Raw genomic sequence first — 25,678 nt, 5'->3', positions numbered from 1 at the left:
TGGAAAATTAAATATTTTAGTAAATCTCAAACTGTTATAAATATAGAATACTGTATAATTTTGGATCATTAGAATTACTTTTATGTATAAATAATATAATATAAGCAAAAAACTTCCAAAGTGGAGTTCAATTTGCTTTTGGTAGCGTTAGCTAAAGTGAACTACCAGTAATCAATCAACGACCGTTCAAAGCCGGAAATCAATAGTTCAGATATAGCAATAGAGCGTATTACCTAAGATGAATTACAATCGTTGTTTTATCATTTTCTTTACCATTAAAATGTTAAGAATTTATTTCAGTAATCTGTTCACTGTTTGTTAGAATAATGCACTTTTATCTGCGCCTTTTTGAAATTTTCAACATTCTGAGAAAATTAATAACATTAAACTGTAAGATTGAATTACTACCAGCGTCATTACTTTGACCTTATCTACTGTAAAACATTTTGTTCTACAATATTCACCTATTGTTAATCGATTATTTTTGATGGCCACTTATTCTGATCAACAATCCAAAAAATCTATACAGCAATTGTATCTATGCAGCAATATTAATATATTTATTGGATATAATTGGTATAATCTTATAATTATAGGTAATAATAACACGTATATTCTTTATACAAGTCCGTGCGGTTTAGTTTGCTTCAATATTCTGCACATTGATCATTAGTTGTATTGTTTCCATATATTTTCCATAATTTTGTAACTTTCCTTCATATTTTACGGTGAAATTTCTGATAAACTTGTCGATCCATTACATTTCGAGATCAACGTGATATTAGTAGTGTAGTGATAAGAATTGGTAATTAAACGAAGAACTTCGATTTGGCCGCGTTGGATTACTGGTCGATTTGATGAATTAGTACAATCCACTTTATAATGAAGAAGACAAACATGTTGGATTCAATTTTTTCGAAAAATATTACTAAATTGTTGAATTAAATATTAGTGATCCTCTTGTATACTGATTTATCTATTTAAATGACATACTACTCTACTACTATTGCAATTTTAATGAGATAGTGAGTAAAAATATAAAGCTGACAAAGTAGCAATGAAATTACCCTGAAATGTAAAATTCAAAATTTATTTTATAATATAGATATAAAGGTAAAAGAATGCAAAACCTTTTTTACATTACTAAATTATTTATGGGCTTATTGAACTCCATGAATTTACCACTATATAACGGAATAAAATTTCAGAGGAAAATGTGAAATTGTTTTCTATTTACTGCTACTAATCACATAATTACAAGTCATGTAATATCGTCTTAATACATCACGATCAGGAAACACAGTTATATTACCGGAAACTCTCCATCATTTCATTTCACTTTTTCTGCTGCAAGAATTTGCCAATACTGCGCCTTTAGTATATTTATAATTTTAAAATATTTCATATCAAATTAGATAATATTGAGAGACCGATTACTGCGTTAGCTAAAATGTATTAACTGTAATTATTCTCTCATGGTTGATTGCTCTTAACAACTTTGCGTATTAAGGACAACACAACTCATATTGTTTTGAGTTTAATACTGTTGTTGAATGTATTATGTATTACTTAATTATATGGAATAAGTATAGTATACCTACTAACAATTCTACTAATTATTCTAATACTAATAATTCCGTTTAATATTGCTCAGTGGCCCCACCTCTGAAAATTTTTAAACCGTTTCACAGACGCAACACCACATAATTCTGAACGTACAATTCGGTTTCCGTGCCAAACATTCAAGCCTTCATCAAGCTGCTCGCGTCGCAGCAACAATCCACCAGGCATTAAGAAATGGTCGAAAAACTGGAACCATCTTTTTATATGTTTCCAAAGCTTTCAATCAAATATAGCATAACGGTCTAATCTTTAAAGCAAACCAGCTTGGTCTACCGCATGATCTAATCTGCCTGATAGATTCATACTTGTACGGTAGATCCTTTCAAGTGAAGCAGTCTCCTCTCGAAAACCGATTTCAGCAGGAGTCCCGCAAGGTGCTCCACTAGCCTCTGCCCTGTACAAACGTTATATGGATGACTTCCCATTCTACAAATATTACCACACAACATTTTACGCAGATGATACAGCTTTTTTACCACCGGTTACAGCGCCGACGCCATCCGCGACAGTCCAATTGAATTTGCAGAAATCCAACTGGCGATTGCGTAGTACCAATTCTGGTGTCTGCAGAAAAACCCCAGCAAAACTCAGGCTATGCTGTTCTGCCGCAAGAAGAAGTTCCGCGCTTATGGCGTACAAATCGATTCCTATTCCCTGCCTCCGGAAAGTATCATATCGCGGTTTCCAGTTCGACCGCAGGTTCCAATGGTCAGCCCATATCCAGCGCGCTATCGGCCATGGCAATGGCGTGTACAGTCTACTCTACCCAATCCTCTGCAGAAAAAGTAAACTCCCAAACCCCCAGAAAAAGACCATGATTTATGAGGAACGTCAACACTCACCTCGACTCAGACATCCCGTTCGTGAAAAGTTCTCCCTAGGCGCCTTAGAATACGATAACAACATGATAAAATCCCTACCCATCCACAAATCCCCATAGATAACGAGCTACGACAATCCCAATCGTAACCCAAGTTCTCGGTCGCCCGCAAAACACTTCTCTATCCGGAACCCGAAGCTACATCAGCAAAAGACATCTAGCGCTAGCTGGTTCTGAAATAAGAAAAAAAAACTCGATTGTCCCTTCCAAGAATGCTCTCGGAATTAAGTGCTCGACAACAGGGCGGAATTTGATGAAGTGAATGCGGGCTGATTTCTCTTTTCATGCGAATAACCATCTCGAATCCCACCTCTGATGTGAGAATTGAGGATAAGCACGTGGTGAAATTATAGAAACTAACGGGATTATTTAAGGTTTATTCGAGTGACTGACAATTTACAGTTGACGACTCAGCTACTCGAGCGAGCCTGGAGAAAGAAGAGACCATGGAGTATCTGTGTCAGGGTTGTATTGGTCCAGCTCCATGGCTGACTCCCTGATTGAGAGCGAGACTTGGGTGTTTTCTCTTTTATTGTTGGGAGGTTCCATAATTCTGTAAAAACCTTTAGTCTCCTGGGGAATATGGTACTATTTACAAAAACCAATTCGCATTGTTGTTATCGCTAATTATTTTGATACATGGATGGACATATACGCTCACAAAACTTTATTTGATTTTGAAATATTTCGATAAATAAGAATATTTAACAAATAACCACCTTTTAGATTCACTCCCTTATAAGATTTCTTTACGAAGGCAATGTGAAAAGTCCTTAGAAATTTTCAGTTTTCAGTTGAAAAATTACCATTTTAGTTCCAAATTAATTTTGTACGTAATCTTCTTTAACTTCAAAACACTAAGTTAAGCATTTTCCCCAATATCAATATTTCTTCGTGATAAAAAGCAATATTGTTGTAATCATCAATTACTGAACATTTCTGGTTTTTTGACAGATCTTTTATGTCCAAAATCAATAATAGGATGTGCTAAATATCTATGACAATAATTTATTTCTACTTTTTCCAAACATATCGAATTAGGTACTAATAATAATAATAATTGTTTTAAACTATTAGTAAGATTTTGGTACTATAGCCAAAGACAAGTGGTTTTATCACATATGGGATATATTTAAATATTTTAAGTATTAATCATATTAATTGCAACCATTCAAATATACCATATACATCAAGCATAAAATAATGTGATTTTGTAGCATTTTAGGTAGTGCACCAATTTTTATTTGAATATTCTGGTTATTTATTTTAACAGTAACTCCCAAGTGAATTTCTTCAAACGACATTAAATTAGACATATTTAGTCTGTTGATATACGTATTTATTAATAAGACCTTTATTTTGGTTTCTATATGAGTTCGTTTTATAAAAGCAATCCCTATTGTCTGGCAGACAGTAAAGGAAGCGGCTTAACTATATTGCATTAGTCGTCTTAGAAACCATATTTCCTTTTCACTGTAACCGTTTTAATCTAGTTCGGGATGAATGAATTTATTCATAAGTAACAATAGTACTATAACCCATACGTAGCTATTCTTATTTTATTACGTCTAACGGTTAATATATCTTTACAGATATATGTGCTACTATAGCAGATATATTAAATAAAATGTTTAGTAATTAATAATTAAAATTTTCAATAATTAAAGCTCAAAGAAAAAACTGACATCAGATTAAACACGAAGGATTATATTAAAAGTTAAGGGCTTATAATACTTTAATGTCTGAAAAGTCAATTTTAAATATATTTTTATGTACACTATAAAGAGAAAAATGGCGTCGTAACTTTAGATAATACAAGACCAGTTTTCTGAGAAAAAGTAGACGTACACTATAGCCAATTGTCAAATTCAAGTACAACTAGAGGCAAAGGAAATCAATTATCACCATTTTGTACCTTTGCCGTTGATGTATCTTTTTATATATACATTGGAATCTATTGAACCTAATGAGGTGAACTTGAAGTCAATCCAACAAAACACTTAGGATCGCCTACCTTGAAGTCAATGTGGGCTTTGCAGCCGTTTGGGAAACTTCGACCATGGTTTTTTTCACACATTATTGTCGTACAAGCCACCGCAAGATAGGACCTTGTAGACTCCTCCCAGTGATTGCTAAAGTAATTAAAAAACTTATTATAAACAGAATGAAGGACCACCTAAACACCACAATCCCCAGTCACCTATTTGGAATCAGTAAGGATCATGAAACGGTTGAACAAATACACCGCACTATAGACGTCTCTGCTACCTTATTGGACATAAATCAAACATTTGACAAAGTCTTGTTTGATGGACTTGCATACAAAATAAAAAATAGGCTTCCATATTCAAATTACAATATATTCCCATCCTACCTCAATCGAAGAAGCTTAAAGATCAAATATATTCTGTCCTGCACAAAGTACGTTCAGGTGTCTCACAGGACAGCCTACTGGGAAAGGTGTTGTACCTGATTTAAACTGTAAACACTCCAACTAGTAAGAAAATAATAACTGCGATCTATGCTTGATGACACTGCCGTCCTTTCAATGCATTCTAACCCAAAAATTGCTTCGTTTCAACTCCAATGTCATATCAACAAAATTAAGAAACGATACAGCATAAAGGCAAACCAAATCAGGTCCACTTATATCACTTATGAAAAACCTGCCTGTCGGTAAAATAATACAACGAAAACATCCTGCAGGACAAACATGCAAAACATTGCACATTTCTTTGGATCGTAGGTTAACATGGCAGAAGCATATCTGGACCAAACGACAAAAATCTTAACAATATATTAGAGTTTTCTTATATAAGCTATTTTTCAAACATAACAATGCGTGGCCACAGGTTGCAAACCTACATTAAAATTGGATTTTAAAACAATCGAATCAAACCTAGACCCATTTAGTAAATCCTTAAATATATACAATACATTTAATAATATTTTAAATCACAATAAGTCAATGTTTTCTTATTTACAGATCTTATCAGAAACTACAAGAAGATACTGGCCGGGGGAAATAAAGACTCCGATTCCGATGGGGAATCCCAACCACTGGTTAGTTCCAGTTATTCGTCAACCAGCAGTTTTGGGTAAATATTTATGAATTATAGTAAATCAATAGACCATTACATTATTCGAACTATCTCGCGCGATAAGGAATAAACCGTGATACGTGAAATATTACTATTGTTTGGTATTTAACATTATTGACAGATTGCTAATTATATTACATTGTTCTCGTAAAATATTCATATCTGATTCGTAGTTTAATTATACAGTTACAAAATAGTTTGCCAATGTCGAAACTTTTGTTAGGTTGAGATTATAAACTGATTTGTTATCAATTGATGAACTTTTAACTTACGAGTAACAATCAGAAGGTAAAAATACATATGTGCAAACTCAAGCAATTGCATTGTAATTAAACTACAATTTAATATATAAGGCGTATACTTAGTATTCACGTTCGAACAAATATTTTAGAGTTTTTATCAGATATTACATAATTTTTGATTTACGCACAATTTATGTAGAGATCTTCATTATTCATTAAGTTTATATGGCCCACTTCTCTTAGATTATGAGTGCTAAAACTAAGTTTCAGTTAACATAACATCTTCTACCGCGTCACAAGCCACCTTTTTTCAAATCATGTTTCATCATCAATCATCAAAGTCCGTGAAAGAGTAAAATCCAATAAAAAATTGATAAATAAAAGTGTAAAAATATTAATGAAAGAACGTGCCAATGTTTCCTCAGGTTTAAATCAGATGATTTTCACGTGAAAGACAAAGACAACCCTGCGGTAATAAATCGTAGATTATTATCAGTATACTAGATAGTAGATTCTTCAATAAGCCATTTCATAGGGATGAAAAGCTAAAAGCTTTAGGAAGCTACAAAAAGGACATTGAAATGAAAGGGGTTCTTGCAACGTATATAGTTACTGGGAACGAAAAAGGAATTCAACCCCAAGGGAAAAATCATGGATACAGCTCATCCACGTTTCCACATCCACAAGAAAGTCAACTCAGAGTGATGTACATCACACGCACTATCGTCCATATATTAACCCTTTTTGGTTTTGGTTTGGTTTGGTTTGGTTTCAAGTCAAACCAACCAGCAGTTTAATTCTTTTAAATATATCAAAATTTAGACAGATCCTTGCGTTGCCTCCTAAAAAGACGAATTTTCTCTACAAACTCTACTATATCAGTTGTTATTGTTTTATCCATGACTAAATAACATTATATAAAACTTTGATGATTTGGGAATATTTGAACATAGTCTATTTTCTTAACTCCTTATTTTTAATCTCTAACATTAATACCTCTAGATCTTCTAATCACTTTGTAAGTTTATAACGTATTTATTAATTACAATGAAACAAAAGTAGATTCTAACGAGACTAATTTATATTTTAACAATAATATTATTTATGTTTCGTCCTATGACTGTATATAGATTCATTATCTTATGTTAAAGAAAGACACTAAGAAAAAGCGAAGAACGTTGAGGAATCTCTGAAAATTAATGCATAATTTTATTATTTTAATATATAAGCAATTAGAAAGAATTTAATGAATGAATGATAACATGAAGAAAAGAAATGTGTAATAGCCAACAATTCGACTAAACTATTTCCAAATATTATAGCAATTTCCTCCAACAATTATTGTAAATTACTTCTTGAGTAAGAGTAGACGGTGACAATAAATGTGACCAACATTTGACTCAATAATTGCTACTATTTTGTAATTATCCAATAGAGAAAAATAAATTAGTTCAATTGGACCTTTTACTTACCGCAATTTTGCTTTGAGAATTTGAGCGCCTGAGAACTTAATTGTTATGAACCGTTGATGTTCGGTTTTGGCTACAGAGTAGTTATTCAGTTCATGACCGTGCATTGCTAACGGCAAACAAAAAAGTGTGAGCTACAGCGAATGCATGTTACTCGTAAGTCTCCGATTGCACGGATATTAATTATAATATTTAACGTTTAAAGATATAGATATTGATTTATATTATAAGTTAACTATCTGTATTATTTACTTAATTTACGTCAAAACCTGTATTTTACAATTAAATTGACACAAAGGCAAATTTAACATATTATTTATATATCAAATATATGTCAGAAAATTTAACGTTTATATTTTATTATAATTTCTTAAAATTATATTACGAATAAACCAGATCTTACTAAAAAATATAAATATATTTAGATTAAATTTATTAGAATAATTTCATTTATTAAAATATATATTTACGTACGTATTAGTTTTAATGGTTTCTTAAAGGCATGAAAATAGTTTATTTTGCAAAACAGAAACAGAACTTTATCTGCGTTATATGGGTAGTCAAGATGATTACAATAAACAATATATAAATAAATGCATGATGATGGATACTACTGAAAATGCTAGATGATCTTTGAAAATCACAGGCTTATAGTATCTGGTTATTTTAATTTTGAGTAAAAAGAGTGACACATACTTAATGGAAATGTATTTAAATGAATAAAAAAAGAAAATAATATATTTAAGAACATAAAACAACAAAAATACTTACATAATTTTCCATTCATTTAAATTATTGAAATTTTTAATTGATAGTCGAAGCCTAACGTCATTAAAGGTAGTTCCGTTGCTTTACTAAATCAATAATTTCATTAATGATTGGCCTAATAATAGTATCGAGTAATATTTCGATGATTTAAGATGTCGTCCATCCACAAACGCCCAAACATAATAATTTTCGGCATTAATGTAATATGTAATAGAAATCTTGTTAACATTTCCAAACAATTTTATTCAACTGCGAAAGAGCAGATATATAGAAATTGGAAGAAAACAAACTGTTTGTGAGGTTTTAATGAAGTTCTTTTTCATTTCATGTAACAGGTCAATTGAAAAGTCCCCGGCCTGTCACACAGATGGCGCTACTAGAATTAAATCCATATGTTTTTGCTAGCCCTAACCCCCAAAAGATGCGTATATATATTTGACAGCTGTCGGATCATTAGTTTGCGAATTATAGCATTTTGAGTGAAGCAACTTGTGTTATTGTGAAAAAAAGGGGAATTTCGCATGCTGACAAAATATTGCTTTTTGAAGGGAAAAAATACAGTTGAAGCAAAAACTTGGATTGATTTTTTTTTGTTTTCGGACACTGCTCAGGAAAATCAACCATCAAGTATTGGTATGTTAAGTTTAGAAGTGGTGAAATGAGCACCGAAGACGGTGAACGCAAAGGACGCCCAAAAGAGGTTGTTATCGACGAAAACATTTAAAAAATCCAAGAAATTATTTCGAATGACCATAAATTGAAACTGAATGAAATAGCAGACGCTCTAAATATATGAACTGAACGTGTACATCATATCATTCACGAATATTTGGGTATGAAAAAGTTCTGTGTAAAGGGGTTGCCGCACGAGCTCACATAGCGATATTGGACCATTTGAAGGACGAAGTTGCCAAAAAAAAAGCGCATTTGAAGAAAAAGAAAGTGCTGCTTCACCAAGACAGTGCACCGTATCACAAGTCAGTAAAAACGATGGCAAAAATTCACGAATTGGGCGCTTCGAATTGCTTCCTCATCTACCGTATTCTCCAGATCTGACCCCCAGCGACTATTTCCTGTTCTCAGATCCCAAAAGAATGCTCACTGGGAAGAAATTTTCGTCGAATGAAGAAGTGACCGCTGAAACTGAGGCCTATTTTGAAGCAAAGGACAAATCGTTCTACAAAAATGGTATCAAAAAGTAAAAGGGTCGCTATAATCAGTGTATCACCCTTGAAGGAAATTATGTTGAATAAAAAAAAGTTTTGCCCAAAATATGTATTTTACTATGGTATGCCGGGGACTTTTCAATTAACCTGTAATGCTCTTATACTATTAAAGTCGTCCAAATGTTCGCCATAGTTTCTCAAGGTTTCAAAATTTTCAATGATTTTTTCGCATAGATTTAGCTGGTTTTAACGATAAAATGGATTACGTTGGCAAGACAAATCCAGCGCATTCAAAAGGAATCAAACGGAATCAGTTTCCATCGTTCTGTAGAGCACGTTATTGAAGGTGACTCCACCAAAGTCTATCTACCTAGTCTAGATTAATTTGCCCCTATTAAACCTTTTGTTAAATCAGTGGCAATGATGAAATGATTTTAATCTTAATGAGTGTCTTTTGCAAATGGTTCTTGTATTATAGAAATCTACTTTGTCTCAGAACACTAGTTGCAGTAAATGTAGAAAAGTGCTAAGACATGATTTCAGCAAAATAACACATAACAATAAAAAAATCATTGGGAGACTTGTCAGATCTTTGAAGATAATACAACTATAAAAATATTAGATATTGTGAGACATAACTTACATAATCTGTGATTGATTAACAATTAATTAACAATACTTATTGTAAGCATCAGTTATTAATTTTGATATTTTTATTTAAATAATTGAAATATATGAAAATATTGAAATATTGATCTAATATGCCATTAAGTAGAGTTTTATTTGAATTATTATTTAAATTACAGAACAATTTTTTCTGCACCTACACCTACTACAGAGTCGGATGAAGACAACGAAAAGGTGAACGATTTGGGCCAGATTTCGAAAACTCACCCACTCAATTCACGTTTTTCACTACCACATCGTCAGAAACATCCGTAAGTAATATTTTTTAAATATTATAATGTATAATTTTTCATTATTGAAGTCACTGGTCTTGCAATTTTAAGAAAACTTTCAAAATTAAATATTTTTTTTATATTATTTTAATTGTTATTTCGAAATGACAAACATTGTTTAATTAAATATTGGTTACAATAACTGAGTAAATTAATATCCATTTTTATTTCATTTCTACAACTTCCATTCAAACATCATAAGATTTATGTACAATATAATCACTTTAATTACAAATATTATGACACATATTTCCATTCATTATATAATAACTTGCATTATAATATTTGGTGTTTAAATTAAAGTGCAGCGTCTATTTTAACAAAAGTAGTTTCATTAATGAAATCATATATTATAAAAAAATATTATCCACCGTCAATTACTTCTTGTTCCCTCTATTCTAATAAATGATTAATCCCGCGTTAGGATAAGCTTACCAAAGAGAATTTGGTGCAGTCTGTTAACCGAGCCCCATGAAAAAACAAATACACACACAAATGAAAAGAAAATCAACAAAGACAATTCACTGATAGCGAGCTCATGAAGAGTGAACGAATTTCTGTGACGGAATAGATCTCTTAGGTGGTAGACGCTATGAAAGAGATATTGTTCAAGATCACAGAAAGCAGTCTGAAAAATAGGAGACTAATATTGTTCGAAGCCACATTAAATGGGGTTCTTTACAGATAGATTCGTAGAATATATGAATTTGGCAAAAAAGTGTGTTCGCTCAAAAAAGATAGATGCTCCACAACAAATTTCAGGTAACTTGAGATAATACATCAATCGTCTCACAAAATTATTTTCGAGTAAAACCCACTTGAAGTTTCTGTTTGGAATGCCGTAGTTTAGATAGTACGTTACTAAAACAGCTATATCTCTGAAGATAACTTAAATTTTGAAAAATCTCCTTGATGAGACATTCTTCAAGTGTTAAGTAAAGTAAAAAAATTGCATATGTTCAAAAGTTATTTATTTTTTATTTCCAAATCGATTTGTTATTAAAAATATATTAAAAAGTAGACAATAACAATAACTCAATTTTTATTTATAAGAAAAACTATTATGCTAAAACTCATATTCTGACTAAAGTCATTATTACGATTATTATCCTATATTTCTGAAATTTAAAAAGAAAACAGTAAACAGCAAGATCTCAGTAATCTTAAAAAATGCATTCATAATTTTAAAGTTCTAAAAAACGCTTTTTGTAATTGTTAGTTTTAGCATGGTCATCGTAAAACAGCATTTTGTTCAATGCAAAATTTCCTGCGCTATAAATTTCGATTTATCAAATATTGATTGTTGAATAAATTTAATGTGTAATTTTTCAATATTAAATTGATTTATAGTGTTTTGCAATTCTGAAACGAAAATTTTGAGGTATTTTCATTGGTATTACATATTATTTTCATAGGGTATATTGAGACTAACATATTATATATTCTACAACTTCATTTCAAGTAAACTATAAGTATAATTGAAACAAATACCATAATACGTTATATAACCTACATACAACATTATTTACATGGAAGCTGTGTTGCCAACACGCAACAAGAATTACTTGAACATGTACCATGTTGTCCATATTATTTGGTCTATCAATATCCAAATATTATTATAACAATCCAAAGCATAGCAGGCATAAATTAACCTTCCAAATCACGAGCATCTATACACTAGTTTTCAAGCTCATACTGCAAAATGATGTAATTTAATATGGTGTGCTAAAATAACTGAAAAATTAAAAATTAAGTGATGAAAATATAACTGGTGTTCGCTTCCGATAACAAATGATGAACATGAATCCGTAAAAGAGTCCTCAGTGAACAACAAATACATATAATTCAGATTGATAACGACCCTTCACCCACACAATAAAACTTCGTCCATAACTAAGCAATACCCAGCACTTAAATGTGAAGCCTACACCACTCACTATATTCTCCAGTTGTTGTTCTATCTGACTTTCACTTCAAGTGTGGCCTATCACTGCCGGATTTCACATACACAAAATGGTTATGGAATGCATCTAAAGACGAAGAATTCATCTTAAGCGAGATCAATTTTTTACTCAAGATTTCAGAAAAAAAATGTTGCTAGTGACAGACAATAATAATATTTAATTTTATGTAAATTATTTTTTGTTAAGCCTAGAACTTAATTGCTACGGTCAATATTATATATAGTAATTTGATCTAACATAAAATTTTCTTTTCAGAAATAACTATTTTGATCCAAGTGGTATAGAAATAGGCGCTTATAGCTCTCAACAATTTCTCTATTCACCTAGTTATGACAAAATAGCAGACTGTATTGGAGATAACCCGGTAAGAAATTGTTTTTAACCAAACATAAATTATCTATTGCCAATTTATCTTCTTATCATATAGAATTATTAAAAACAGTTCAACGACATTAACTGGATAATTTTCTGGCAGCAACAATGCGGTATTCTATTATTAGTTACTGAACTGATACTAAACCTTAAAAAAAATTATAATTAAACAAATTGGTTGTTTTTCGGGTATTGACGCTGGCTTCTCGATAACTTGTTTATTCCCACCAGCAGGGAAACGTTATCTTACATTAAAAACATGTTTTGAATCTAACAAACTAACAAACATCTGTTGATCTTTATGATAATTTATAAAAAAAGGTTTTAAACGTTGACACTCTCAGGCGAATTGGCAACCAGGCGGAATATATTTTCAGATGATATCCAAGTTCCTTTCTCCTAATTTCCGGATATATAAATTCATTTTACAAAGAATAATTTTAACCTTGTTCTATATAACATTCTTCATTCTTTATTATTTATAGCAATATTGTAAATTAAGTCTAATTCTTTGGACTGTTTGCTATTTGTTTTACAAATATGCCACAAAAAATTACAAAGTACTTATTCTACGATGGACATTTTGGTCTTAACATCTAGACCAATCTTATGTATGTACTGACTTTTACGTCACTGAACTAAATTAAATATTTTTTATTGAACACAATAAGTCGACACTGGTTTTAAGATGATATCCCAATCCCTTGAAGTCTTATTAATTTAGAAAATTGTGTAGCTTACTGACTGGCAAGCAATCCTATAAATATGTGGATCATCTCAGAGGCCTTGTTGCTCCAACGAATGCTGTATATATTTAATACTGTTTTGTTAGTATGACTAGTAGCAATATGTGGTATTGAAATTCTATGCGGTTATTGCGCATTTTTCCAGGTAATATTATCAAGAATGGGTTTGGAGTTAATAAATGAGTAATTAAAATACAATTCAGATATAAGATCAACTTGCAACATTATTAAGTGTCATCCGAAATAGATGAGTCGCTAGTGTGATTTGCATAGCTAGAAAACTACATATGAAGACAACAGGCATAAGAATCCGAAAAAGTTGTTGAATATATGAAAGTAGTATATCAGAGTACCATACATTGATTTATTAACTATTTATTTTTCGATATCATTTTCTATCGTCCTATATCCTTTCTATCGTCTATGAAGACGTAATCAAAATTTATGGATGAGACTTATATACCGCTTATGAACTATATCAGAAAGTTAAGAAATTATTATTTTTTTTTTTTTGGCTAAAGTTGAATCTTCTATTTCAATAACCTCCAAATTGGCATAACAACAAATTGTTATATTTTTTGCGAAACAAATATAAAAAAATCCAAAAAATTACCCAATTTTCAAAAGAAAAGAGTTTTTATCAAGATAACGGCTCTGCTCGAGATGGTTCAAAGAACAATTTCAAAAATCAGTGAATTAAAGTACGAATTATTTCAACATCCAGTTAAACTGAACTGACCATATTTAGCTAAAAATAAAATAATTGCTTTAAACGAAGTTACGAATAAAAACTGCATTAAATATTAGGTTTTTATAAAAGTGTATCTCGTGCTGTACTATAGATTTACACTAGATGTCATTAGGAAGCTGATACTTAAAAATATATTTAACAGTTTTGTAAATATTTTACTCAGATTTGTTTGAAGTCGCGTGAAACTCGGATATCAGAGCAAGGAGAAATTACGCTATATTATTCGAATTTTCTTGGATAATGGTGGCTTCGTCGATTCCATTCCGGTAATTTCGATATCAAAGATTTATTGTCGAAGACATTTTGGAAAGTAAATTGTGCCAAGGAGGAACATTGCATAATACAAAATCTGTTTGAAGCCATTACGAACAGCTGCATAGAAAAAGAAACAGGATGTGCCACACCAAGAAACCCTATTAATCGAGTATTTACTTGTTAATCCCTGCTGATTCAGTAAAATCAACCCACATGTGAAGCGGATGGAAAGTGGATCACCTACGACAACGTCAAGTAAAAATGGTCATAGTTGAAGCTCGATAAGCCGGCAGCAAATGGCAGCTAAGCCACAATTCACGGCAGAATAATAAATTACCGGCTTGGTTGGCGCAGTGATAAAGGCGACAGGACAGTTCTTCTACTGTTGCGATAGTCGCGGGTTCCTGGTGGGGCATAGTCGTACATTTTTATTTGTGATTGTTTAACATTTGTAATTGCCCTTAGGTAAAAGTACAAAATCCAACAAGGAAAATGATGCCAGTCACGCCAGTAACCAGGCTGGGTAAGACCGGATATTTTCTACGATGATTTCTAAGTTTATCACTCGCCAGGCTTAATGCCGAGAAGAAATAATAATAATACATTTTTTAAAAGTATTTTTTACTAAAAGTGATTGATCGCATTTAATCATGGTTTATATATTAAATTGGTTCAAAAGATATTTATTTTTTATCAGGAAATGGATATGTTGCTAAAAATATATTAATAAGTAATAATTAAACTCAATATTTATTTTTAGGGATAACTATTATACTAAAACATGTATGTTTGTGAAAAATGAATGTACATGAAAAGTGTATTCATAATTTTAATGTTGAACGAACGCTTTTTTTTATCACTTTTGTATTTTACCATAGTCTTTTTTTATATTAAAATGTATGCTGCTTTGCGAAACTTACTCGTCTTGCTGCAAAATAGCATTTCATTCAATGCAAAATTTCGTACGGTACAAATTTCGATTGCTGACAAATCAACCACGTTATATTGCACCTTGTATAATCATAATATTATTTTATAATTCGTACTGTTGCATCATTTTCCTTATCGTTGTTTGGTGTGTCCCTATTATTCAAAAGTCAAACAAAATTGACACGGTGGCGTGTTAACGATCTCAAATGTGTTTTACAACGTTGTGTTTATTTTTTCTAGCACGAATGCAAATTCTTCAACAAGAAATATTATACGTTATATCAAGAGTGCAATTCTAAGCTCAAAGACTGAGTGGTCATATTAAATAATTATGGTATTTAGGGTAAATTAAAAATAACGGAAACATTTTTGACATCTAAAAATACACAAAGAACATGGTCCCAGTTAAAATTTTAAATTATACTAGTGAAAATTGTGAATACCAATTATCATTATTATCGCCGTGTACTTTCTCCCGTGAATTATGCCTGTCTACAAAATTAGAAATGTATGACTGTTTTTCTCATTTAATTGGACTTCATTTGAATTATTACAAAAGATTCAAATCCTTCATCCAACTTTACCTACTTATATATTTTTTAAGTATGTTAGAATAGTCTCTGTCTATTATGGATTATCAAACTTTCGTATCTATTTGGGTAACAAGTAGACATAGCCTTTCCAAAATCTAGTACTGCAATCGAGTATTAATAAGACATAATAATCGTGGTCCTCATGATGTCCTTCCACCAAGCCAAATTGTGAAAACATTATGTTATTTGAATGTTATGCTCCGTTTGCGTGAAGCTATTCCCATAGGTCTCGAAATAATGAACAGATAATTGTAATCAATATTATGCGCACTCTCATACCATTAGCAATGATTATTCACAACCTTCATCTCTAGAATTTTAGTTACCAATGATTTGTTCCGTTGAGCATAGTACAAAAGCTAGATAATAAAGTAATAAAATGATAATAAACTTTTCATTTTTTTTTAAATGCATTTAATCATTTTTAATATTGATATTATATACTGTGCAAAAGCAAAAGACTGCTACTGCGATAGTCGAGGGTTCGAATCCAACAGGCTAGCACTATACATAAAACTATGAACCCATATCATCTAAATCGATGACGTCAAAACGTTGCAATGTGGGTACATCAACTTTGTTATAGTTATTTTAACTTTGACCTATAACGGTATACTAATCTAAATAAAATAATCAAACAAAAACAATCAACAAAATCAAACTTAATTTAACATTATAGTATATATAATGCATATATTATTGGAAGGCTTATAATAGGGTTAATTATACATTCACAATGGTTTGTAGGTTAAGAATGGGTTTTATTATTTTACACTGAGCTCTAGGCCCGTTTTTTTATGTAGTAATATTACCTGGACTCCTAATCCACCCAATTAACAATTTTAAATGCAAGTAATGTATTCAACTTTCATTAGAAGTATATTATATTTATATTAACTCTTAAATTTACTGCTTGTTTCCTTCGTTCCAGTGTTTCCTTGTTAAATTATTTTGATATCACTGCATTTCTCCTTAGTTTCTTCTGTTACTACCCGTGTACATATTTTTTGATAAAACTACATTTACTAACTACATTCTTCCTAATGGATTCACTATATCTACAAAACAGGTAGTATTCCTTCAGTTCTCATACATTTTAACCAAATGTTCATGTATATTTTTAACAATTACACACATATCTATGCATACAGTAGCCTTAGTTATTTCCACTTTCGTCACCCTATCTCGGTAGTTGTCAGCATTAGCTCATAATCTCACATCCGGAAAGTTTCATTCACTCACTGTCACTTTTTCAGTCTCTTTTCAAATCAGTAACTAAGATGCTAATATCCAATCTACCTAACACTCGTTCACGATTCCAAATTTTGTCAATTTCTTCTTCAGTATGTCCAGAATTCATCCAAAACGAAAGACATAACTGTAGACAATGCTTTTTTTCACATATTCAACCGTTGTCGATGCACTTGTTGGTACCTTTTCCATCAACTAATGCTTTTCAGACTAAAAATTTTCTTTGAAATAATTGTATTGCATCTTATTTATGTCGAAAACTACTAACTATGTTTATACATTTCGCAAATTTGTTCTCCGCTAGAGTTAACAACGTGATTTTGATTCGTCACCACAGCATCACACTTCTATGAGGACGTTTTCTTATCAGTGTATCCAAGATTACATTATTTTTCATTTTTTGAGATGCTTTAATATAATAAGCAGCGATTTAATGTATCAAAACAAGCAAAGCGCTAAAAGAACATTTGTCGGTTTATAACCAATTATCATTAATCAATTATCATTAATAAATGCCTTGAAGAATTTTGTCGGCGAATTTTGTAGGCTGATTAGATTACATGATCGAACGTATCAGACAGAATTGTATCTCTATTTAACTAGAACAAAAGAAAAGAAAACATTGTCTCATTTTAAAATGAATTTACAAATTGCGATAGGCAATACATTCGACATCATGACAACGATAGTTCACTATTATTTTGAATAGACTTTATGTTTATCATTGTAATTGTTAACATCTCAGCAGTATAAAATAACACAAGAAATAACCAAGCCAATAATACAAGTAACCAGGCTGGGTAAGACCGAATGTCTCCTGGGATAACTTTTAAATTGGTTATTGGTCGGCAAGTAAACTTTTGCAAGCATTGGAAACTATCGACTGAAAACAGTTGAGACAGTCGATAGTCGCAAAAGAGACGAAAGAATCGATAGTCAAAAAACTAGCTCGGTTCAAATGCACGGTTCGACTATTTTGTTCAATTCGTGATGTCACACCAAGATGACCGAACGGTATAGATAATATTTATGGTAATAATTAAATATAATTTATGGTATAAATTGTAAGAGAGGAAAGGACGGAGATAATTGCTTGGAATAGTTAATTTTATATGTTCTTATACTTTCCAACGGTAGTATAAGGGAGACGGAGATGTACATGTTCCTTCACGTACTAACTCTAAAGAAGAAAAGGAAGAAAGTAATTACTGAATATCATTAACAGGCAATGAATAATTTAATTTTAAAGGAAGTAGAATTACTTTTATATTTGAATGTTCTGTGGGTGGCATTTTTCTATGGAATGGAATAATATCCCACAAATATTTTAACGTCTTTTAATAGATTAATTGCTATTTTCAAATAATATACTATAATAAATATAGACAATACAACAGAACTTAAACAAAACCTATAAACTAAAGATATACAATAACCATAAATACTAAATAAAAATTAAAAGTATACCTAATCATAGAAAAAATACTAATTCATTACATAATTGAAACTGATCGCACAATAACTACTAGAGCTTTTATTCAATAAAGTAAATGCTTTATTTCTTATTGAACACCGTAAATAATTTTTAACAACAATCGAGAGAGTAATCGAAATACAAGCAAACTACCAAAAAAATCATAAAACTATATATGTTACATATAAATCTATGTAAGCACAAATTGGATACATTTTTGTCAAGGTCGCGGCTAGGACGACAGATCCAGATTGTTAAATATCAATCGAATGAAACTAATAGAACCAATAATAGTAACTAAAACTACACGACTCAGTCAATAGTAAATAGTAACAAAATCAGTCAGACCGAAAATAGCGACCCAAAAACAGTCGATAGTAAAAAGTAGTCAATTACTAAACAATCGATAGTCGATTTCAGTCGATAGTTCCCAACACTACTTAACACCAAAGATCGAGTTGGGCGCCCATATTGCGCAGTGTGTTCAGTCCAAATATATTCTAATTGGTATAAAGAAATAAAAAAAACATTGATTAAACCTTATACAACTATATATTTTTGAATGTTTCAAATAAATAAGACTTTTTGCACATTGTCGCTCTATTATCATTTTGATTTAAAGATAGACTCTATCGATTTCGACTATTTCCAAAGCTAGTGTTTATACATTTTATAGACATATATAAGTCATGATTAGGGATGAATGAAAAACTCCGAAGCTTCGTAACTTTAATTTGTGCTTCTAGGATAAAAAACTTCAGGACTTTTATACTTTAAAATTCTAATAGGATAGATTACCCGTGGGATACTTTTTAGCTGCCGCTTAACATTTTTTTTATCGTTTATCGAAATTGAACGCTTCAGTTAGAGTATGATCCCAATAAAGACAAGTACTGTGAAAACGACTACTTGCGGTAACAATATTAATTCATTCTTTAAAACTTATTATTAGTTAGAAATTATATTACTCGTAAATATATATAAGTAGAACATTCAACATCATAGTTCATTCATTCGCAAAAGTTAAATATGTGCTATATTTTATCGAAATTGCAATTATAACGTGTTGTCGTATTATAGTTTACCAAGTAATCTAGTAATATATATAAATTTCTGTTAATAGATATATTTAAGGTCATATATATCTGACAATGTCAATGTCATGCTTGTGATATTGATGCTTAACTAAAATCAACAATTCAAAGATAGTTCGCATTTCGTTTTAGAAAATCATAAAAACTTTAATGAATCTCAAATTAGAGAAATGGCTATAGACAAAATATTAATTTCTACAAAACAGATGGTTATTTTTGTATTTTTAAATTGGAAGTAAAATTGGAGCGTTAAAAATAAGTTTCTAATTACTGGTTTAATTACTGGAACATAAAATCTCAAGTAACTAATCTTCTATGTTTTGTTCTCAGGTAACAAAAACTAGAGACGTGCGCCTTAAAGCCCCTGTTTCGCCTGACGATTTCGACTACATGGATTACGTAGAACCCAAAAAACACACCCATAACTCGCTGGTAACCATGTAAGTAATACGTAACAAATAGCATATATAAAAAAATGTAACTACCCCTATATTTACCATTTGTTGTATAAGGATTTATCAGGTAAAATTATAGATATAAAAAATTTAATCTTTCTTGTTGAAGTTGTTATTTAATGTATCTTAATTCGACGATTTTTTTTATTTAAATATTGAGGATTAAAAATAATTATATGATAATATTACTTACACAGGTTTGCAACAAAAAAGCTGTTTAAATACATTCAACTATGCATTTTGAAAAAAATACTAGAATATCCGGATTTCGTGAAATGTATTTAAGATACGATATGGCACAACACTATGTTATAGTGTATTCTTGTTCATTCATCAAAAAGTTGTCTTAAAACAGTCCTGCTTCACAAAGGCGGTTTTTATGCTTCAATTTATGAACTACGTATATTTCAAAGAAACCTACAAAAAAATCGGAATTCATACTTCGCAAATAAATATGAAGACAATGGTGTTTGGCTAATTTAATATTTTGTGCATGTTGCTCGGACATCAAGATGAGTTTCCCAAATGCTCTTGCTTTTTGTCTCTGTGGGATAGCAGAGACGGAGCCGAGAAATCACTGGACCATTTGGTAATATAGTTGGCCGACAAGTAAAAGTTTACAATAGTTTAAAATTAGTGAAATGGACGCCCTCCAAGAAATTGATAGCTCCACATAAAGTTTTTTTACCACTATTGCACATAAGGTTGTGATTGATAAAGTAATTTTTAAAACCATTCAAGTTTTAGGGTAAATGATATAGCTCGCTGAATGGAGGTAAAACGAAATGAAACAGTGGTGTTTACATTAAGTGGCCGTTATTTATTGATTATATAAAAAATGTGAAAAATATAATAAGATAAAACTGATGGCAGAGTAACCACCAGGTAACACTACCTGGAGATGAGGCTTGGGCAGTCGATTTTCTTCGACGACGAGACGTTGGCCATTCTGGTACCTCGGCAAAGACATAACGAGTCTACGGTGACTGCAATTGGTACCTAGCTTCTGGAGCTGCTCTGTGACTAATCCGAAGTCGCATACGTGACGGTAATTCCGAAAAAAACAAATGACGACGGTATCCGACCGAAGCTGCCCAAAGCCTTTCAAATCAAAATTTCTGCCAATATGACGGAGATGGCGAACGAAGGAAAACATTACAATTTAAACATAGCGCCGAAAGAAATGTTTAGCCGAGACGCTGATAATTAAACAGTGATGTAAAAATCTCTAAGAGTTCAAAAGAACGTGGAAGAAATAAAATTTGGACAAAAAATTTCAAAAAAAATGAATTGGAAATAATGAAATGAAATTTCAGCTTCATTGTTCCAGCTCTAAAATAAAATATAATGAGAAACAAATGTTTGAATGAATGTAATGTTGAAGGAATAACGGTAAAATCGAAAACGAATCGAATTAAAAAAATTGAAAATGTTGAAACAATGACTATATAAAAATGTGAAAAATACAATTAGATAAAACGGATGGTAGCGGTGTTAACTGGTGACGAGGCTTAGGCAGTCGATGGTGGCACGTCTAAACCAAACGATGGTCGAATACAGAATGAATCGAAATACCCTTCAATAACATCCCAGATAAACGTCTCGGGGTTGCCAGCTATTCGTTATCGGGTTTTAGTTGGCGCTGCTGACACCCCTGTACCCCCTGTAAATTATTTTGTAGACCGTTATTCCACAATGTAAAATTCGACATGCCTCAAGGTCGCTACAATGTAAATATTTTGAAAGATTCCGGGCCTCACAGAAGCAAATATGAAGGCAGGTATTTTTGTTAGATCAGACACTAGACGGCTTATGATGACCCATAATGCATCACGCCTATGACGGATCTTCAAACAGAAATGTGAATTGCTTTTATGGAGCTTTTAAAGCTTTAGTTTACCTAAAGAATTTATATAAATAAAAGAGATTTCATCAAAATATTAAAAAGATAGAAAAATTATACCAAGAAAAATGGGAAGCCTCAATAATATTATGCTATTGTTGAACGATTCAAAGAGACCTTTCAAACCAGCGAAAATGTATAAAGAGGGGCCTAAGTGTAACAGCTCTTAGAGTTTTTTTTTTAAACATATGTTATTTATTATGGCAATTTTTCTGACAAAATTGTTAAAATTATTCTTTATGAGAAAATGAAGAAAGCTTATCTTTAAATGAATCAAAATCAAAGAATCAAAATCAAGATTGTCAGAATACAAAAAAAACTTAGAATATACAGTAACTCGTATACCATAATTCTGAATATAATTAAAATCAATTGATAAAAATCATTTCGCAGAATTACCATGATATTGAAAGTTAATTTCTTTCCGCAAATCTTGATACTAAAGAAACTGAGGACAAAAGATCTCCAATTTATATAGGAAATAACAACGTTATGGTATCTATAACGTATAAATTATCGTCCCTATATTATAGTTTAAACTGTCACTGAAATTCTGGAAATAGTCCATCCTTTGGTTACTTATTCCCGTTTTCCTTGATGTATTTAAATTTCAAATCTAAAAAATTAATATGGCAATATAACATAAAAATACCATAATATAAAAAATAATATCAGGTGTGATTAATGTTTACCAAGCTGGTTTGGTGACGCAGTGCTTAGGGCGACAGGACAGTCCTCCTACTGTTGCGATAGTAATAGTAGTCACAGGTCACACATTAAACAGTAGATCTAGTTCAGACAAACCATCGTTGGTGAAAAGGAGAATTTAAAATATATAAAAAAATAGAAAATTTTTCTCCAAGCTTAAAATTATATTCGAAATAAAATTATTTGGGTAAACTTTCGTAATTTGTAGTACAGTCGTAGTTTCGTTGTTTTGTGAATTCTTTCGTTTCGTTGTTTTGTGAATAAGTTTATGGAGGTATTTAAACTCTCTGAACAATTTACAATTTAGTATCCGCTAAAATAGCACATTCGGCACTGTATTCCAGCATTTCCAACAAGTAAAGAATTGTGAAATGGAAGAAAGAAACTGTGAAATATTTCTATGTTAATAATGTTTAAGTAATAATGTTTAAGCCCTAAGTAAAAATTAAGTCAAATAATTTATAAAATATTGTTCAATCACTCATCCTTGACCTATATATTGATAACTTTTATTACCTAACTATCTATGTCACAAAAATATTTATTCAGCGACACTTAGGCTTGTTATATGTTACTTGTTTTTTTATTTTTGTAAATTTTGTGTAACATATTTTTCGTTATTGTCCTTGAACTTCAACCTATTACACGTTTCTTACACTTCCCCATTCGAAATTTCATTTCATTTGTGAGATGGGTCCTTGCATTATACTTGTTTACGGCTAATTATCTTTTACTCCGTACGCACTATCCAGACCGAAGTATTTTAATTATATCAATAAATGATAAATTTTTCAAGAACCTTGGTTTTTCTATGTGTTGAGACATCGTTCTGTGGATTTTGAATTGTATTTATATATAATCGTTGGTTATTCGTCCAATAGGTCAAATTTTAAGTTATCTAGAGCATATTATCTATTTTTTAATATAATCAAAATAATGTAGACAATTTAACAACATATTAAAACACATAAATTACCTATGTGAAGTAGAGTTAAGATTAAAAATTAAAATCTATATAATCATATCGATACTTAATTCTGTTTAATATTGACCACATAAATATTGACATTAAATATTTGAAATAGAACCTAATCAATGTAGGGAATTATTACAAGAATTAGTAGTGTTATTGACAAATTCATATCGATAATCTCATAGATGACGAAATTTATTTTGAACTATCATCATGTTAGATTTAAAATCAAATTGTCATAATAATTAGAATTAAATTAGAATAATTAATTAAGTCGATAATTATTATTAATTAAACAAAGTATCATATGCTCTTAAAATAAAACACCTGTTCTTTATATAAACAGAAAAATTATTGTATGCCAATAATAACTTTAAATTATCCACTGTATTCTCTAATTATTTTGAATATTATGCACTAAGGCAATTTGATGTATATAATAATAATATATGTGATACTAATGGTTTGTTTCAATATGAATGTTAATATTTCCATGGTTTATTCATCATGTTCTTTTCAATTCAAGAACTCTATATAAAAAAAAATTGATGAATATACTCTTTTGCGCTTGTAACAAGTCTTCATATTATACAAATTATATAATTTACTTTCTTTCTGAGTCCACTCTATGACTTTTAAATATTAACCCAATTTATCAAATGACGCTTAATGGTATTTATAATCTATTCAAAGTTTTTTAATAATGCGTCATGGATATTTGGGACATCAACTCTGAGTTTTAGGTCAGTTTTGCTTTGATATACAAGAAAATTCTACTAATAATAAATAAAATAATAGAACAAAAATGTTATCAAATATAATTTATTCGAAGGACTTAAAACTACAATTAAGAACACAGGTATAATAGTCATCACTGAATTCTGTCTAATGCATTTACCATATTTACAAAACAGTTAGTATTCATTTTCCCCTCATACGTTCTAACCTAATGCTCATGTAGAGTTTTGAACAATTACAATCATATCTGTACACACAAATCTTTCACGCCCTACAATACCATTTTTTACAATTATATTCAATTAATTATGTGCATACCTTTAGTTGTTTCCACTCTCATCACTCTGTCTCAAGAATTTCCAGCATTGCACAGCATTATCACATATCCTGAAAGTTTCTTTCAGTCACTTTCACTTTCCGCTTCACTGTCCAATTCAAGCACTAAACTGTTAGTTTGTAATCTGTCCAAAACATTTTCACGATTCCACCATGTATCAATTACTTCCTCTGTATGTCTTATCCAGTTCATTCAAACCGAAGGTGTTATAGTTAAAAATGCTTCCTTCCACATATCCAAACAGTTTTTGATGGAATATCCTTCTCGACCAGCAATATATAATGCAATTAATTATTAATAAATATAATGACCAACAAAACCTAATCGAATGCTATTGTAACTTTTACCTTTCTCAATCAATTTTTGTTGTCTTTACACTTTTTTTGTTACTGTCTTGCCAAGAATACCACAATGAACATTGTGAAATATTCAAGCTTCATCAAGATACACAAATTCAAATAGTTTATCGTCCTTGGTCTTATTTTATGCCTTAATTAAAAATTTCATTATTTTTAAGGCATTGCCTGGAAGTTCCATTAAACCTTTCCGAGGGATATCGTTACACCATTTAAACCCTCTGCCCTCTGAGAGTGTATGAAAAGATGTCTTACATGCCTCAAAAAGCTGCATGTCTCCAATTCTTTTATCTATACTTTCCAGATAGACAATTTTCTCTAAAGTAATTTTATTAAATTATGTTTATTAATAATATAGTTTGTGTCTCGAATAGAGCCAATATCAAGATAATCAAGTCACCCACTTTGTATGTAAACGAATTTTCTTAAAATCTAACGGGTAAATCTAAGTTATTATTCTTCATTTTGTAAGCGATGTTACTCAGAGTACCCACACTAATATTTAGCGTGGCCACAACCCGCTAAAAAACATTTTCAATAAAATTGTAGGGACTTTACTAAAGCCGC

General features: G+C 30.8%; 1 protein-coding gene across 1 annotated transcript in view; it reads left to right on the top strand.

Moving 5' to 3' along the window:
* The window catches only part of LOC143193482 (neutral amino acid transporter 9), a 35,718-nt gene that overhangs the window by 647 nt on the left and 9,393 nt on the right, over window positions 1-25,678 (top strand). The window contains exons 2-5 of the mRNA XM_076399711.1: window positions 5,490-5,601; window positions 10,056-10,187; window positions 12,431-12,539; window positions 19,972-20,081. Of these exons, the coding sequence (XP_076255826.1) occupies window positions 5,490-5,601; window positions 10,056-10,187; window positions 12,431-12,539; window positions 19,972-20,081 (463 nt within the window). The remainder of the gene's footprint in view (window positions 1-5,489; window positions 5,602-10,055; window positions 10,188-12,430; window positions 12,540-19,971; window positions 20,082-25,678) is intronic.

The sequence above is a fragment of the Rhynchophorus ferrugineus genome, unplaced genomic scaffold, assembly GCF_030347505.1.
Source record: "Rhynchophorus ferrugineus isolate W39M unplaced genomic scaffold, kcgeb_rfMv2 rfM3, whole genome shotgun sequence".
In the NCBI taxonomy this organism is placed as follows: Eukaryota; Metazoa; Arthropoda; class Insecta; order Coleoptera; family Curculionidae; genus Rhynchophorus; species Rhynchophorus ferrugineus.
This window is presented reverse-complemented; position numbering and strand designations above follow the sequence as displayed.